This window comes from Calypte anna, chromosome 20, assembly GCF_003957555.1.
Source record: "Calypte anna isolate BGI_N300 chromosome 20, bCalAnn1_v1.p, whole genome shotgun sequence".
NCBI lineage: Eukaryota > Metazoa > Chordata > Aves > Apodiformes > Trochilidae > Calypte > Calypte anna.
In genome coordinates this window covers 1865981-1884208 of record NC_044265.1, presented here as the reverse complement: position 1 = coordinate 1884208, position 18228 = coordinate 1865981, and the positions used below count along the sequence as shown (strand labels likewise).

Below are 18228 nucleotides of genomic sequence, written 5' to 3'. Positions count from 1 at the left end.
AAAGGGGAGGTTACAACATCCTTACATTCTCAGTTCTTGCTGACTTCATTCTATTGTTACAAGGTGATACCAGACCCCAGCCAGAACTTTCTTCTTATCTGTTGGTGGTGACATCTTTATGTTCTTCTTGTGCAGATGTTCACATCCTTTGGTGCCCAGCTGGCACCTAAATGGCCTTGGCAGTGTCTTGTTTCAAGAACAAGACTTGTTTTAAGAACAAGGCTTACACTTTTAATTATCTCTGAGCTAGAAGTTAATCCCGTTAGGACCTTGTATTGGTTACATTGTTCTAGTGGGAAAATGCCATGTCTGAGCTGCTGTGTTCACTTCTTTCTCAGTTTAACCCTGAATTCTACTGGTTATGAATACAAATTCATTAGCATATATTAGAAGTCTTAATTCTACATAAAGTAAATTCACACAAACAGCTTGGCCTGATCCACTCTCCTTACAGGAATTAGTCCTGTCAGGATTTTTCTGTTTTTCAGTACTGATCCATGCTTATAGTCTTTACATCTAAGACCAAAATGAATTGGTAGCACTGAATCCCCAGGAGGATGGGGGGGATGAGGAGGATGTGGCACGGTTGTTGACAAAAGAAAAAAATTTGTTAGGGCTCCTCTGAACTATTTCTGAGCAGGAAAGCAGGGATGTCTTCTGGGCAGCGTTTCAAGTGATTTGCTGGTTAACTATTCTGTGCCCAGCTCTCAAAGGAAGTTTGTCATACAGAGTGTCCTGTCCAAAGTCCTCTTTATGCAAAGTGCCTTGGGACAGCAGTACCCCAGCTCAGCTGTGTCCACAGGTACTGAAAGGACTGGGCAGTGCTCAGAGATGGCAGCATGTCCCTGGAGTGTCAGGACTGTGCCTGTACTGTGGAGGGAGCATGTTTATGCTGCCAGTCTCACTGTGTCTCCACAGGGGCAGCTGATGACCAAGGAGACCAACAGCACAGTGCTTTGAGAAGACCTGAGCCCCTCAGCATTTGGGTCTTGCCTCACAGGCTTTGTATGGAAAGGTCAAAGCCATCTTCTCTTTATTTCAGGTCCTGCTAGAAAAGGAGCGTGAGAAGAAAGCTTTGCTGGAGACACTGCTGCAGACTCAGGGAGAGCTGAGAGAAGCCCACCAGCAGCTAGAGCTGCTCAGGCAGGAGATGGAAGAGCAGCAAGAGAATGGGCAGGTGAGTCTGACTGGTGGGGGAAGCTGAAGGACAGAGCCTTGGCAGTTGGCTGTAGGCTGAGAGCACCAGGAAAGAGTGAAGGGCAGTGACAGGGAAGGAAAACCTAAGTGCTGGGATTGAGGAGGCAAGGACTGCTGCAGGCACTGGCAGCACAGAGCCTGGTGAGCTCCAGAGAGCAGCCACAGGAAGGAAAGGCTGCACAGAAGCAGAGCTGGGTAGCAAAGCAGACAGAAGTGGCTGACTGGTTGTAATTTTGAGGCAGAAAGAGAAAAAAGCTGGAGCTGTTGGCAGTCCAAGTAGCTTGCTCTCCATTTGTGTTTGCCAGAACATGACAGAAAAGCTGCAGGCAGAGCTGCAGGAAACTCGGAGTGAGATCAAAGCTGTGGAGAAGAGGCACAAGGAAGAAATCAAAACCATAAAGGAGGAAACAAATATGCTGCTTCAGCAGAGGGATGCTCTACAAAAACAGGTGACTGAAAGAGCAATAGCTGCTCCACTCATCAGACATGAGCTCTCTCCCCTTGCCTTTCCATTGCAGAGCAGGCTGATGGGGTCATCCCCATACTGTGGTCTCCATCTCATCTGGTCTGAAGCAGACTTACTGGTCAGCTGAAGCTCAGCTGCTGGCCTGCACAGCAGCCTGGACTAGTCCTTTTGCCTGTTGCTAGCACTCACCAGAATAAATTTCTGCTGGCCTGTTCCTGCTAGCCTTGGCTTTGAAGGTGCTTTTTCAGGTAAACATGGTGACCCAGTAAGATTTTTCAACAGGTCAGCTGTGTCCATTGTGAATCTGTTACTCTCATGACAGCATGAAATTTAAAGCTGTTCTTTCCTTTTCCTCACAGTACATGATACAGCTGGCAGTGGGAAGCTGTGGTCTTTGATTGCTTTGTTCTGTTTCACTTGAGGTGGAGGAGCTGACATCTCAACTCACAGCATCCCAGGAGTCCCAGCAAGTGATTGGCCGCAAAGCTCAGCAAGATCTGAGGGAGGCACAGGAACTGTCAAGGCAGAAGGTGCTGGAGGTTGTGCATCTCCAGAAGATCCTGGAGGAGAAGAGAACTCAATGGGAGGAGGTAGAACATCAGAACAAGAAGCTGCAAATGTGTCTGCAGACCTTGGAGGGGGAAAGGAGTCGATGGGAAGAAGCGGAGCGGCGCAACACTGAATTTCAGGCTTCACTGAAGGTTCTAGAGAGTGAAAAAGCCAGGTACAAGCCTGTGAGACTCTCCATTCTGTTAATTTCCCTCTTTTAGATCTTTGCATTTACAAGTGGCTCTGGAAGCATTTCTTAAAAAGCAGAGTTCTGAGCTATCCATGCTGATGTGTTTCATTCTCTGAAATTGTGTTTAATTTCTTCTTTTAATCCTTTAGCTACAGCTTTTCTGAAGACAGTGGCTTTTGGAGTAGTCCTTCCTCAAAAAGATACTCTTTTGTTAAGTTGGCATATTAATACTGTTAAATTAAATTTTCCTGGGTTTCAAACCTGAAACACACCAAAGGAGGCAGGACAAGCTGCAGTATAATGAGTTAAATAGATCTATCACCTCTGCCTTGGGGCCCATAAGCTTTAAACACTCAGGATCTGTATTGATCTTCCATCCTGGTTGGCAGAAGCCATCTTAAATGTGAGATTTTAAACCAAACCAGATGTCCCCTCTGAGGCACCCAAGAAAAAAGAATGTTTCTTTTGCCATCTGTTTCCTTGTTCCTCAAAAAATCCCAGTGGGTGTCTGGAGATGCTCAAGCAGGGTCCTTGCCAGCCTCAACAGCTGCAGATGTCACTGACTGTCCAAGGAATGCAAGAAAGGAAAGAAAGGGTGGGTAGGCTATTTCACCTGCTAACACCCTGCCAGTCTTCAACACATACCTTCACTGAAGAAGAGAAATAAAAGGCAGAGCACTCTCTCTTCCCTTTCTTCCTGCATCTTATATAAGGATCCAAATATGTCTTCCAGTGCTCCCTTACCACTTCTAGTATTGGCCTTCATTTTTCTAGCTAAAAGTAATAAAGGTGCTGGCACCTGAAACTCCCCAAACATCACCTTGCTGTCAGTTCCTGTTGTTCCTACCAGAACATACAAGCTAAGAGTCGCTAAATGTCACTTGACTATTGACAAAACATGTTTCTTGTAGTCTCAGTAGTCAAAACAAAAATTTTCCTCTTCCCCAGTGTCTTCATTTTAAAACTTTGTTATGTTTATATTCACATTGAGAAGAGATAAGAGTAATTCACCTTCCTTTGTGGAGACAAGAGTGGTGTGCACATGCTTGGGTGGTACTGCCAGCCTGGCTTAGGACTGAACAAGCAGCCAAGTTATTTAGACAAACCTCAGAAGTCAGAGCAATTTTCCCCTTGGTGTTAGAAGTCCTAAGAGTTTATTAAATGTTATACCATGTAGTAATGAGTTGGGTGTTCTCTCTTTCAGGCTGACTCTGTCTCTGGAAGAGAAAGAAGTGAGCCTTAGAGCCCTTGAAGAAAACAACCTTGCCCAGCACAATGAGGTGTCTCAGCTTCTTTCTGCTATTCAGCAGGCCCAGCAGCTCCATTCAGACCACAGAAGAGAAATACAAGAGCTCAACAACCAGGTGACCTATGCTCTAGCATCCTCTTCTCCAGGGACATAGAATCCCACCTGCAGCTTCTAGACCCCAACTTGTTTCCCCTCCCAACAACATACAGTCCTTCTGTCAGTCTTCTGCTGAGAGACTTTGCACATTGAAGTCAAGGCTGGATCTGTTCTACCCATGTTTGCCCCTCTTCTCTCATGGGTGGCAGCACTGAATCTCTGAAGAGAAACAGAAGACTCATTTGGAGCTTCTCAGTATCTCTGTTACAAATGGAGTCCCCAGATGGTGTTTCCACCTCTGTCAGCCCTGAGCAGCCTGGTGAAACAGAAGTGCTTCCTGCAGCCTGTGGAAGGCACTTCCATCTTGGCCAGTTCATCTGGCATTTTGGAGAGGCACCATTAGGGATCCCTGTTGCCTCCCCTTTCCTTCTGCCCCCAGGCACCCCTGGCAGCTCTGCTCCCCACTCAGAGATGCTTCATCTGTCCTCACCCTGCCAGCCACCCACTGTCACCCTCCTGCACACACACAGGGCTTCAGCTCTGAGGCTGCAAAGCAGGGAAGCCTGGCAGCTTGACCATTCCTTTCAGGATGAGGGATCTTCCTTCTGGCCTCTTACCCTCCAGTTGCCTCTTTCTACCTTATTTTGCTCAGTTTGACTTCTTGGCTTTGTGCCTTCTGTCCCCAGTGTGCTTTTTGATCAAGTGATTTCTCCTTCACTCCTCCCTTTACTTTGTGCTCTGCTCCTCAGTAGCAGCTCTGTCCCTGAGGCTCTGTGCATCTGTTACAGATCCAGGTCCTGCAGGAATCAGTGCAGGAGAAGGAGGCTGGGCTGGCAGCTCGTGAGCAGGAGCTGCTGCAGGATCTGGAGGAGTCCCGAGCCAGGGAATGCTGCTCCAAGGACTCTGTACGTGTGCTGGAGGCTGAGGTGGCTGAGCTGCATTTGAGGCTTCGTAGCACAGAGAGCAGAGCAGAGGTGTTGGCCACAGAGTGTCAGCAGGCCAACAGTGCCCACTGGGAAGCCCAATCCCAGCTGGAGAAACTCCACTTGGTTCTCCACCGCGTGATCAGTGACAGCAGAGATTTGGTCACTGGGAGTTCAGGCAAGTGGGAGGCTGGGTGAGGGAGGGGAGGGGTGGTTCCTTGTGATCCAGATACAACAGGCTCATCCTTTCAGTTTAGGCTGACTCAAGCCTTGGGAAGTCTTGACACCCTGACATCCCTGCAGAGAGATGAGTCCCTCTGTGTATGTGGAAATGACCATCATCCAAATCAAACAGGGCCCAGCATCTCCCTGCTGAGGAAAGGCTGAGGGAGCTGGGGCTCTGCAGCTTGGAGGAGACTGAGGAGTGACCTCATTAATGTTATAAATATGTAAAGGGTGAGTGTCAGGAGGATGGAGCCAGGCTCTGCTCAGGGATGTCCAGTAGCAGGACAAGGGTAACATGTGCAAGCTGGAGCATAGGAGGTTCCACACAAACATAAGGAAAAGCTTTTTCCCTGTGAGGGGGAGGGAGCACTGGCACAGCTGCCCAGGGAGGGTGTGGAGTCTCCTTCTCTGGAAACAAAACCTGCCTGAATGTGTTCCTGTGTGCCCTGCTGGAGGTGACCATGCTCTGCCAGGGAGTTGGACTCCATGATCTTTTGAGGTCTCTCCCAGCCCCTCACACTCTGTGATCCCCTGTCATGCCAAGTTGCAGGGCAGGGCCATTTTTCCTTGGGCAGCACTGACATTAGTAGTTATCAAACTAACTTCAGTCTGTGACACACATCTCACTGTAACATGAGCTGTAGGACAGTGTCAAAGGCACTGCCACCTCCTCGTGTGTATGAAGAGTTGTTTCTTGTTGAAGACCCTTCAAGCACAGCTTGAAACAGAATGGTTTCTCTCTTCAGAACAGGGTCATGTCTGGAGCCTCACTGTTGCTCAGGCTGGGGACCTCCCTGCAGAACTGACAGCAGACAGAGTGGCTGCAGCCCTTCAAGACCTGCATCAGCACCTGAAGCAGACTCAGCAGGATCTGGTAACACATGTCTAGTGCACCCAGAAATCCTGTCCTTCTGCTGGACAGAACTGACAAGCAGAGTGCCAAAGCCAGGAGGGGGGTAAATTCTTGCAGGCCAAGTTTGCTTCTAACGTGAGGAGAAAGGAGAATGGTGACATCTCCCCTGACTCTCCCACTGCCTCCTCCCACCTGAGCTCTTTCTGCCTTAGTGTTTGTACCTCTTTTTCTCCTGCCAGCAGTGGCTCTGTGAGGTGTTATTTCTCTTCTTACCTCTTCCAGAATGATGCAAGGAAGAAGATCCAGGACTTGGAGCTGAAACTGAGTGAGAGGCAAGCTGAGATGGACCATGTCAGTGCCCACAATCAAGAGCTGCAGAAGCAGTTAGCTCAAAGCCAGGAAGGTACAGCTGCTCCTTTCCAACCACTCACCCCATCCTGTCTCACCTTCAGGTTTCTCTGATGCCACACAGAGGAAAAGGGCAGTGCCTGGGGATGGAAGAGGAGAAAAATAAGTATGAGACTTAGCTGTAGACCTACCAGTGAAAGCTTTTACAGAGAAAAATCCAGTGTCCAGCAGTGCATCCAGCTGTGCTGCTGGTGATACACGTGCAGAATTGGTGCCTGTGGAGTCTCATGTGACTGAGCAGGGGGAGCTCTGTGCCTTACAGCATCCTTCTCTCTGTAAAAGACTTTTCTGTTTTGACTCCCTTCTCCTCCCACAGGGCAGATTGACAGAGTTCAGTAATCAGTTGCTGTGTTATTGCATCCTTTCTTCTGGTTTTCCTAGCCCTCTGGTACTAGTGCTTTTGCATCCTTCTTGCCTGTTTTCTTGCTGATACTGATTTGGTGTCTGAGCTCACAGCCATAGCAAACACAATTTCTTACTTCCGTGGCCAGTTCTCCCTTACACCTTTGGTAACATGTTCCCCTTGGGTTTATCTGTCAGCTCCAGTTCACATATAACTCCAGTTCACATGGTCCCCTTCTCTCCAGCCCACCCCAGAGCTCCAGAGCTGTTGGTCTCTCTGTATCATAGCTGGACAGGCATCCCTGCTCCTTTCTCTGTCATTATTTTCCCACTCTCCACATCAGAATTGCTTTGGCATCTGATTGTTATCCTTGTCTCAGGAGCAGGGCAGTGTGGGGATTGCTCATTGCCTCCTCACAGGCTGCTGCCTGTTCCTTTAGTGCATTTACCCCTTCAGCAGTTCTTCATGTTCCCTCTCTGAGCAGGAACTGCTGAGCATTTCTCAGACTTTTTACATTAGGCTTTTCCAGGCCTTAGATCATCCCTTTTTCTGGAACATCTGCAGTTTTTACTACATGTGTTACATATAACAGCTTATGGACTTTAAATGCTGCCACTGGCTGGATCCTGCTTATCCCACTAATCACCCTTTTTGGTTCAAGTTCCTGTCTATCTGTAGTTCTTTCAGTTTCAGGTCTCAGTGCTGGTGTGATGCTCAGTTCTTGTCACGTTGCCCCAGCATCACTTAAGATTTCCTCCTCCTTTCTGCCAGTTCCTCTAGCATTCTTTTGGACAAATACCATCTTCAGGCACAACACTGACACCTGATTTTTTTAATCCAACTTCTCTCAAGTCTTTCTGCTCAATTCACTGTGTCATAGTCTATCTTCACTTTTGCTGCTTCTTCCTTGTCCTAGACACTGGATCTTACACTCCCCTACAGTCTCTGTCCTTGTTTCACTGATGGCTGTTCTGCCTGTTTCTAACACTGTGGGTGATGTGCAGCCATCACCTTAGCCCTGCTACTTCAACCAGCAAAAAAGCAAACACATTTTCACATGCTGAACCTTGTCACTTTCATTCTTTTTCTCTCTGCCTGGAAGTTTCCTTTATTTATATCTTCTTTGAAAATCCTTGTGGGCTTAGGGCCTGGAAAACACAGACAGGCAGATAAGAAAATTATGATTTCTCTGTAGGATGTAAATCAGTTTGGTTTTGCTTTGCTTTTCATCCTCTCTTTCACCTTTATTGCTGCAGAGACACAGCAGGCAGAATGCCAGAAGAACTCTGTACAAGCTGCCCTGCAGGAAGAGGTCACTGCTCTGAAAAAGGAGGCTGAGACTCTGCATCAAGAGGTGGTGTCTTTGGAAAGGAAACTCAGGAACACTGAGAAGGAAAGAGAGGATGTTCTGGTGAGGCTGGCAGATGCCCTGAAGGGCCATTTCTTACCTGTTTTTTTGACCTTCTGTTAATAATTCTAAGGAGCACCTTTTTCCAGTGAAGAGGTGATTTTGGGTGGTCTTGTACAGATTCAGTCCAAATCTGAGAAGATAAAGAGTATGCAAATGCTGACCAAGTTTCCCTCATTTTCCCCTTCCTTCCTTCCTGCCTTCCTGCCTTCCTGCCTTCCTTCCTGCCTTCCTTCCTTTCCTTCCTGCCTTCCTTCCTTTCCTTCCTTCCTTTCCTTCCTTCCTTCCTTCCTTCCTTCCTTCCTTCCTTCCTTCCTTCCTTCCTTCCTTCCTTCCTTCCTTCCTTCCTTCCTTCCTTCCTTCCTTCCTTCCTTCCTTCCTTCCTTCCTTCCTTCCTTCCTTCCTTCCTTCCTTTCCTTCCTTTCCTTCCTTTCCTTCCTTTCCTTCCTTTCCTTCCTTTCCTTCCTTTCCTTCCTTTCCTTCCTTTCCTTCCTTTCCTTCCTTTCCTTCCTTCCTTCCCCTCATCATTCCTTTTTCCCCAGAAGTTTGCTTTCCTTCCAGGCCATGTAGCTGAATTAGCAGGGCCCTTGCCAGAAAGGAGAGATTGCTAAGATGACCAATATCACAGACTGTGTGGAGAGACCTACAAGAAGAGAAGAATATTGTTTTTACCAGTGGTTCTTTTTTTGGTTTGACTTTTCTGATTGCATTCTTCCAGACAAGCAGGAAAAGGTGCTGTAGTCATAAAAACCTCAGTTATTATTCAAGGTGTTTATTTTCCTCAGTTCTGAAGATTTCTGCCCTTGAAGCTTTAATCAGAGTAGTTTTCTAACATGGCTCTGTTTATATGGCATGGTTTGGGCAATTACTTGTGTCTAAATCTATATTCAGATCTATATTCAGAGAAATATCTGAGGTGAGAGGACAAAGTTTGCCTGTGATAGGAAGGTGTTGAACATTGGCCACCTGAGAGCAGACAGTGGGGAGGAAAGAGAGAAGTTTCAGAAATAAAAGCTAAATATGTGTGTCTGCAAGGGGAAAACTACTCTTGCTTTGAAACACTGAATAATAGACTGTGATCTGATCATTCTCCCTTCAGGATGGGACAGGGGGGTTCTAGAGGATGGTACCATGAAAATGCTGCACAGTTGAGAAAAAGAAAGTAGGGAAAAAGTCCATGAAGTGCTGTCCCTTCCCTTCCTAATGGACAGAACATCATCATGCCAGTGTCTAAATCATGCTTCATGTGGACTTTAAATCCTGGCTGCAGTTCTGGTGGCTCCTCCCCAAAAGAACAGACCAGAGCTAAAAGAGGTTCAGAGAAGGGCAAAGAAGAAGAAGAGTAAGCTGGGAAGATGGCTGAGTGAGCTTGGAAAGACACAGCCTAAAAAAGGCAACACAGGAAGGGTCTGCAGGATGCCAAGAGGGAGGAGTTCCTTTGCTCACTTCTCCAGAAGATGAAGAAGAGCCACACCATGAGCAAAAGACAGGAGGGGGTACACTTTGAGCAGTGCAGAGCTGAAGAACTTCTTGACAAAAGGTGTTGTAAATACAGCAAATGTGTACAGGGTCAGGGGGAGACTCTGCAAGTCCTCACAAGCTGGAAGAGTGCTGGGGCTGGGAGGTACCATGTAAGTCTGTCCCACTCAGGTTTTCTTCCCCAGGTGGGCCCTTACAGGCACTGTTACACCCAGGGCACAAGCCTAGGCATTTGAGCCAGTGCAGCTGTTCTCACAAGATCAGTATTTCCCACTTCTCCATTTACAGTTAGTCCCAAAATCAGTTATGGACAGATGATGGCAAATAAAGTTCTTAAATCCTTTTCATGCCACAGTAGAAAATTTACATCAAACAGAAAAATTAATTCAGTAGCTTGATTTTTATCCTAAAAGCTCAAACTTCAGGCATTGGCTCCTACTGGAGCAGGAGTTCAAATATAATATGATAATCAAACATACATAGATGGGATTAATGAATCTTTTCCTCCCTGTTTTGCAGCATGAACGAGACAGACTGCAAGAACTTAAAGAAAAACTAGAATGGGAGAGAAAACTTCTTGAGGAATCACTCATAGCCTCTGAAACGCGAGCAAATACAGCAACAGATATGAAACAATCTCTTGAACAAGAACTCCAAACCACACTGTCTGTCTTAAAAATTAAAAACCAGGAAGTGGAAACACAATGGGAGAAAATCCAGGTGCTACAGAAAGAGGCAGCAGAGGTGAAAGCTTTGCAGGAGAATCTCACTCATACATCTGCCACCCTGTCAGAGAGGGAGGGAGAAATCAAGTTATACCAAGAACAGATGAGAATGCTGGAAAAGCAGAAAGAAATGCAGAGAATTGCTCTTGATCAGGTTATTAAGGAGATGACAGAGAAAACAGAATCCCAGCAAGAGCAGATACAGGAGCTGGAGAAGCAGCAGGAAAACCAAAAGATTGTTGTAAGCAAAATGACCAAAGAACTGGAGGAGAGAGACCAGGAGATCAGGTCCCAGCATGAGCAGATAGGGGAGCTGGAGAAGCAACTGGAACTGCAGAGGAATGCTGTCAGCAAGGTGAGCAAAGAGCTGGAGGAGAGGGACCAGGAGATCAGATCCCAACAAGAAGAGATAAAAGAGCTGGAGAAGCAACTGGAACTGCAGAGGAATGCTGTCAGCAAGGTGAGCAAAGAGCTGGAGGAGAGGGACCAGGAGATCAGATCCCAACAAGAAGAGATAAAAGAGCTGGAGAAGCAACTGGAACTGCAGAGGAATGCTGTCAGCAAGGTGAGCAAAGAGCTGGAGGAGAGGGACCAGGAGATCAAATTCCAGGAGGGGAAAATAATGATTCTAGAACAACATGGGGCATCACAAGTGAGAAATCTGCTTGTGGATCTTGACCATATGAAAGAAAATTTGAAGGAAAAAAACACAGAGCTTTTATCTCTGACTCAGCAGATCCAGGAACTGGAAAAGGAGAGAGAAGAGGTGAAATCTCTGCGCACAAACCTCGAACACCTGAGGGCAGTTCTTGAAGACAGAGAGAGCGAGTGTGACTCTCAAAGGGATCAGTTAAGTCTCCTGCAGCAGTACAAGGAACAGCAAGAGGGGCACCTGCAAGAGCTTCATGGTAAAGTAGGAGAGATGACACTTTCTATATCTAAAAAAGAGCAAGATCTTGAATCAAAACAAAAGCAAATCCAGGAAGCTGAAGTCATGGAAATGCAGCTAAGGACTGTGAGTGACCAACTGGAGCAGACCTTAGAAACCTTAAAAGAAAAGGACAGACTCATTGACAGCCAAGAGCAACAAAGAAGGAGCTATGAGGAAAAAACAGAAGAACGGATGAATGTCTTACATAGACACTTAGAATACACTACAGCACTACTGAAAGAAAAGGATGTTATCATTGAATCTCAGAAGGAAGTGATTGAGACCTTCCAGAAACAAGCACAAGACTCTGACCAGCAGAAGGAAGCTCTGCAGCATCTTCAAGCAGTACTAAAGGAACAGGAACAAGAAATGCTATCCCTTCAAAAGCAATGTGAGGCACACAAGGAAAAGGAGGAAAAGAATGAAGCTGACCAAACAGATCTTCAAGCAACAAAACTGACTCTGAAGGAAAGAGAAGAAAAAATAGAGGTTCTGGAGGAGGCTGTCTCTAGGCTTCAAGAGCAAAAGGAAGAGGCAGTGATGCAGACTAAGGACATACTGCAAAAACTGGAATATGCTGAATCTGTCCTAGAGGCTAGAGATCAAGAGATAGCATCTTTGCAAGAGCATGTCCAGGACCTTCAAGAGCAGAAGGAGCTAGAAGGTAATCAGGCCAAGAGGCTACAGCAGGATCTAGATGAAATGAGGCAGATAGTGAGGAAGCACCGCTCAGAGCTCCTCAGGCAGACAGAGCAAATGAACACACTGCAGCTTCATGAGGAAAGCATGAAAGTAGCACTAACATCATGCCAGAAGCAAGTGGATCTGCTTGAGGAAGTGGTGAGGAAGAGAGATGAAGACAATGAGACTCTTAAGCAAAAACTCCAGCACCAAGAAGAAGAACTGAAGACCTTGCAGAATCTCCAGCTTAGGCTAACTGAGAAAAACAAAGAGGTTGGGCACTGGAGAGAGCAAGAGAAGCTCCTGGCAGCAGACTTGTCTGCAAGGGAACGAGAGAGCAGGGCTCCAAGTGAGGCAAAAGAGTCAGAAGAGGAAAGAAGAGGTCTTTGGGAAGATCTCCAGGATGTTCGTCAGACTCTGACAAAGAAGGATGAAGAGATCAAGCACCAGAGAGACAGAGTCAGGGATCTAGAGGAGGCTCTGACTGGGAGAGAACAAGAGCTTAGGAGGCAGAGTGAACTCCTGAAACAAATAACATCAGCTTTGCAATGGAAAGGTGACAGGGAGACCCTGCAAAAACAAATCCTAAAACTCCAAAAATGGGAGGAAGAGGAAGCAGAGAAGAGGAGGGTTCTCCAGGAGAGAGAGCACCTCCTGCAAAAGCAGAGGGAGCTCACCCAGCAGCTGGAGCAGGAGCAGAAAGCAAAGAGTCAAGAACTGGAGCGTTTGATTGCTCTTTTGAAACAGACTGAAAGAGGAGAAGTGGCATGGAAAGAGAAGGCCCAAGCACTGACTCTTGCCCTCACCAGCAGTGAAATGACCAATGGGACTCTGAGGGGTGAAATAGCTGTCCTGCAGAGCATGGTTTCAGAGAGGGACACAGACCGCTTTCATCAGCAGGTAGGCAGCAGCAGCAGTCAGCTCAAATGTCCAGAAAAGCTTCTAAAGATGTTTCCCTTAAAGATCTGGGAATATATATTCCAATCAGTCCATGACCTGTTTTGCCAAAGAAGCCCTGACTGCAGCCAGCAGTCTGGACAGCTCCAGCCAGAGACTGTTCCCCTGCTAGAATGGTTTCTCAAGCCCAGAATTCCTGAAAGAACTGCAGAGCTTGATTTAAAATTAAATCAAGTCCCAGATTTGGGGGTGGGGAATTGGTTCTCTCCTGTCTAGGCAAGCTTAACCAAGGGGATGTGGTTGGGATTTGGAATGGAAAGGAAAGAGTGCAGTTGACCAAAGTAATTAGAGAGTCATAGAATGTCAGGGGTTGGAAGGGACCTCTGGAGCTGATCTAGTCCAACCCCCCTGTCCCAGCAGGATCCCCAGGGCAGGGCACACAGAACACATCCAGGGGGGTTTGGAAAGGCTCCAGAGAAAGAGACTCCACAACCTCTCTGGGCAGCCCAGGCCAGGGCTCCCTCAGCCTCACAGTAAAGAAGTTTCTCCTCATGTTGAGGTGGAACTTCCTATGTTCTAATTTAAGACCATTATTCCTTGTCCTATCCCTGGGCACCACTAAAAAGAGACTGAGCCCTTCCCATTGCCCCCCACCCCTCAGATATTGATGGACATTCAGCAGATCCCTTCTCAGCCTTCTCTTCTGCAGGCTGAACAGCCCCAGGGCTCTCAGTCCTTCTTCACAGCAGAGATGCTCAAGTCCCTTCATCATCCTCCCAGCTCTCCCTTGGCCTCTCTCCAGCAGATCCCAGTCTCTCCTGAACTGGGGAGCCCCAAACTGAGTGCAGTTTTGTATGAAGCTCAGTGGAATCTTCTGTCAGTGGCTGAGCAGGTGCTGATGGTGCTCAGAGATGGTGATATCTGAGGTACAGCTTTTCCAGTGCATTGAAAAGAATGGAATTTGTACCAGGTTAAGGCTTCATTGCATGTTCAGGATGTACCTGTGCTGCAGTCCAAAAAGCATGGAGGGAAATTTGGGTGGATTTGTCCCAGGTGATGTGACTGAGGTAGTGGAGCAGCTTCAGCAGTCTGTGGGACTCTGCCACAGGTGCTTTTGGCATTGCATTGCTATGCAGGCATTTAAAATCCTACTGAAAAGGGGCTCTGTTTATGCATTATACATTTATATGTGACTTGAGAAACCTTACTACCAGCCTGCTCAGGATGATGAGAGGCATTGGGATCTGTTGATGGGAAGCAGAGCAGTGACAAGGGCAGGAAACACGAAAACAACAGAAGACATCAGTTCCATCCATATGGATCAGGGATAGCACAGCACTGGATCAGGTAATGCAGTTGCATCCCTACAGATCCATGCAGTGCTGTCACCAGGACTATTGTAGTTGCTGTCAGAATTTGCTTCAAGGAGCAGTTAATCAAGAAACCCAGGAGAGGGAGGTGGCTTTTCACTGGGTGCAGAGCAGAGGCTTTGTTGACACTGGTTTGTTGTTTTTTTTTTCCAAAGAGCAGTTCTGTAATGATGAGGTAAGAGGTAAAGGGAATTGAGAGCAAAACATTTGTGATTTATGTCTGCAGAAATCACCCACATCTTGCATATTGTGTGGTTATCCAAGGAGAGGGAGTAGAACTAGAGGTTGGAGAATACCCTGTGAAGGTCAAAGAGCAGGGACAAAGATGTTAAATGGTTTCCCTAAGAGGAACATGTCCATGTGGAAGTCTTCCTGCTGGAGAAAATAGCTCAGAAAGAGGGAGCTGGAAATACTACAGACCTTTGTAAAACCATTAAGTGGCTGAATAGGAAATTAATGTTTCCAGCCTCTCTCAAAACCAGAATGGGGAAAACTGAACAAAACTAGCAGGGAACATGTCCAGAACAAACAATTCCAGTTCTCCAGGGTGACCTGGAGAACAGACTTGAGGAATACCATGTGCTGTTTTGGCCTGGAGACTGGGAAGAGGAGAAGGGACTTGGCACTGTCCATTCCCCAACATGCTGATTTTGGCCCTTCTGACCTTCCTGTGGCACCAGCTCACAGTCTCCTCTCTGAACACCCAGCAGGCTGTGGCAGAAGGGGAGCAGCTATCATGGCTCTCAGAGAAGAGAATCCTGTCACAGCAGCTGGAATGTCTGCAAGGAGCAGTTGCAAGGCTGGAACTTGAGAAGACTGAGCTGGAGGAACACAACACTGAGCTCAGGAAGACTCTTGAGCAGGTAAAAGAGGCTTTCAGTGCCTTTGGAAAACCTCACAGTCCTTTGGAACACAACACATTTCCACAGACAGCACTTTGGAGTCCTCTGCTTGTTTCCTCACCCCTCCTGCTTCCCCTGTGGACACTTTTGTGTTGTCTCTCCCCTTCACAAACACACATTCACTTCAGTACCACCCTTCTGGCATCAGTGTCCCCATGCACACACATTTGACTCTCAGGAATTATGTCCTCTTGCTCTTTCTCTTCTGTAACCACATCAATTGCTTTTTGCCTTCAGTGTTCTCTGGTGCAATTAACAGCCTCTGAGCAGAAATCTCCTTCCCGTGATGTCCAGAGGTGCTTTTGCTCCTTGTTTGCTGCCAGGTTTCTGTGACCCTTTCTCCTGTCCAACGTGCAGGTGGAACGTGAACGGAGGAGGCTGAAGAGATATTACAGATCTCTGCCAGATCCATGTGGAGGTTCTGAGTCTGACCAGCACAAGGTTCCCAGGCAGGTGAGAACAGAACCTTACTGGTGAGAGGAGGCTCTGGCCAAATGGAAGAATGATGGTAAATCCCAAGGGCAGGAGCCCTCAGTGTAGACCTAATAGAAGTCCAGTATAGCCCTGTCCAAACTGGACACTAAAAATAAATCCTTGTGTTTTCTTCACAGGAGGAGTCTCATGCTTGCTGCAGTCATCGTTTAGTGGAGTTACAGAACCAGGTGAGGAGCAGGAAAGCCCTGACCAAAAGCTACTGAAGGGCACAGCTTTGCATGGTGCTACAGCCCAAGTTTTGTCTGGCTGTCAGGACACAGGAACACCAGGCAGAGTCAGCAGGCACATGGGTTGGCCACAGCCAAATGACATCAGTCACATATATCAGGTCTCTGACTTGTCTGAGGTCAGGCATGGTAGGAAAGGGATTGGAGGAAATTCAGAAAACTGGGACTCACCAAAAAACAGTGAATATGCTAAGGATGTTCATCTTAATACTTATGTTCTTGACTCTCTCTGTTTTCCCTTGGCTCAGTTAACAGTGGAGTTCATGTTGTATCAGAGCTCCAGCACTGAAACCATCAAGGTTTGGTTATGGTACTGGTTTGGTTATGGTTATGGTACCGAAACCATATCTTAAGGGACAAGTTACCTTTGGGGGACATGGTTTAGCAGTGGGCTGGGAGAGCTGGGATAGTAGTGCTAGGTTAAGGGTTGGACTGGATGATCCTCCAGGTCTTTTCCAACCTGATCAATTCTAGGATTCTAGGGATGCTTTCCCCAGGAAGCCTCAGTGTCTGAAGTTGTGTTGCTGCAGGTAACTGGTTGAGCCCCCTTCCCCCTCTGTCTGCCTGCACTGTGGACCTAATTCAGCTGGAAAATGAAGGTGCTCTGCTCTAAGAATAGTCCTCAGCTGGGTAGGTAGGGCACACCTCTGGGCTGGAGAAACAGCAGAGCTGGAATTTGATCTCCCACTTGCTAGGAGATGCTCATGGCAGCAGATGGCCACTTCTCCCACTCATACCTCAGGGTTACCTACCAGGGTGTGGGAGGGCTTTTCAAGCTTCCAAGCCCATTACCACAAAGGTGCCTTTTCTGTTCCAGAGAGGTCAGATCTGTCCCTCTCACCAGTGGTGGTGTTCCTGGCCTCTGCATATTGTTTGCTGTGAAGTCCCTTTGATGTCTTACTTCTCCTGTGCACTGCTGGCTCCTAATTCATTCCTGTGCTCCCCGTGCCAGAGCTGACTGCCCAAGTTCCACACCTCCTCTGCTCTAGGTGCTTAGATTAGGGTCCCACTTTTTATATAGTTTGGCTTTCTGTGGATCAGCCATAAATTGTAATTCAAATGCAGCAGTTCCATAAGAGAAACTCCTTTAAGAAAAACTTCTGTTACTGGAGTCCACTTGCCAAGAAAGAATATTTTCATATTTGTAGCTTGAGGGTTGGGGATTGCATTCCCATATGGAACACAGCCTTTGGAACCAGAGGAAAACCTCTGAGCTGAGCTGTTTTCCCCAAAACAGCAAAAGCACTGAGCACAGGTACCACTGCTGGCATCTCCTCCACTCCAGCACCATTCCACAACTCCTGGGGCTGCACTGCAAACCTAACAGGAGCTGAGAGCAGCTGGGCCTCTCCCACCAGAAAGCCCAGCAGGTACAACCCTGTGTTGTCAGGAAAGGACAGAATTTAAGACATTTCAAGGCCTCTGCAGTCCTTTCAGGCTTATTTTCCTCTGGGCTTTGTTCTTCAAATTATGCTTTGCTTATTTGGGAAATGCTCTAAAGAGTTAGGGAAGATGGAAGAGATATCTCCTCTTTATGTGCTAGCTAGCTGCAAGTTCTAAGACCCAATCCTAACAGAAGTTTTTCTGTACCTTGTGTAACCTGTAGCCCTCCTGCTGAGGAGAAAGCATGTGGAACTAAGGTGTTAGTAGCCCGGTTCTCCCTCTTGAAAAAAAGAGTTGGGTTCTAAACCCTGTAGGAACCTCTCTCTTTAATGTCCATGAGATGTCTTGGTGTTTTATATTGTATCTGTACACCAGAAAGGAACTTGGCACTGGGGATAATCTGGATTCAGTTCTGGGTGGCTCTGGGAACCTGCTGCTTCCCATTCCACAAGGACAAAGTTTTTGTCAGGGCTGGAGCTGGAGGGAGTCTCCCCTGGCAGCTGGTGCTGGGATGGTGCTAACAGCATGGGTCTGCTCTGAGCCTTTTGCCTCTTTCAGGTGTCCCTTCTACAGACACAGCTGGCACAGGAACGAAAATCCAAGCAGGATTATATTGAGTGCTGTGCAAAAACCAACCAGGAGCTATCAGACCTTCACCAGGAGCTCAATTCCTCCTTAGCAGCTGTGGTTAGGGAGCCCAGAGCTGCTGTTCTGGAAGCAGAGACTCGGAAGCTGGATCGGTCCCTGAACCTGAGCTTGGCACTAAGATCTCTGGACTCTCCTGAGAGGGAACCATTGCATTCAACTGCCAGATCAGCCAGAAGTGAGGAGCTGAGGTAGCAGGACCATCAAACAGCAAAAGGCTTCAGCAGAAGTCAAGCTGGGGACCTTCCATAGCAGCTGAACTGTGGCAAGAGACTTGGTTCAAGGCATGGACCCCAAAGTAAGAAACAAGTTGAGAGCACAGTGTTCACTGCAGGTTCCCCAGCAGAAGCAGCTGTGGGACAAAACTGGTGCTGGCTTGTGTGGATGGGGTCAGTCATAGGCCTGGAAAAACAGAATGAACCTGATGAGCAGGTAAAATTTCTTCCTTTTCCAAAGCACTCCACCACAGCATGCCTTGGCAGTCCCCACACAGCCCTCCTTGTTAGCTTGTTCCTGTCCATTTCTGTACTGCTTGCAAAGACTTTTGTCTGCTTCTATTTTTTCAATACACTTCTCAAAAACACAA

General features: G+C 47.3%; 1 protein-coding gene across 1 annotated transcript in view; it reads left to right on the top strand.

The window, feature by feature from the left end:
- The window catches only part of CEP250 (centrosomal protein 250), a 34539-nt gene extending 16311 nt beyond the window's left edge, over nucleotides 1-18228 (top strand). The window contains exons 19-31 of the mRNA XM_030463337.1: nucleotides 1043-1177; nucleotides 1503-1646; nucleotides 2086-2387; nucleotides 3607-3766; nucleotides 4536-4848; nucleotides 5642-5769; nucleotides 6031-6151; nucleotides 7756-7910; nucleotides 9906-12623; nucleotides 14698-14853; nucleotides 15250-15345; nucleotides 15504-15554; nucleotides 17556-18228. Of these exons, the coding sequence (XP_030319197.1) occupies nucleotides 1043-1177; nucleotides 1503-1646; nucleotides 2086-2387; nucleotides 3607-3766; nucleotides 4536-4848; nucleotides 5642-5769; nucleotides 6031-6151; nucleotides 7756-7910; nucleotides 9906-12623; nucleotides 14698-14853; nucleotides 15250-15345; nucleotides 15504-15554; nucleotides 17556-17837 (4761 nt within the window). The 3' untranslated portion in view covers nucleotides 17838-18228. The remainder of the gene's footprint in view (nucleotides 1-1042; nucleotides 1178-1502; nucleotides 1647-2085; nucleotides 2388-3606; nucleotides 3767-4535; nucleotides 4849-5641; nucleotides 5770-6030; nucleotides 6152-7755; nucleotides 7911-9905; nucleotides 12624-14697; nucleotides 14854-15249; nucleotides 15346-15503; nucleotides 15555-17555) is intronic.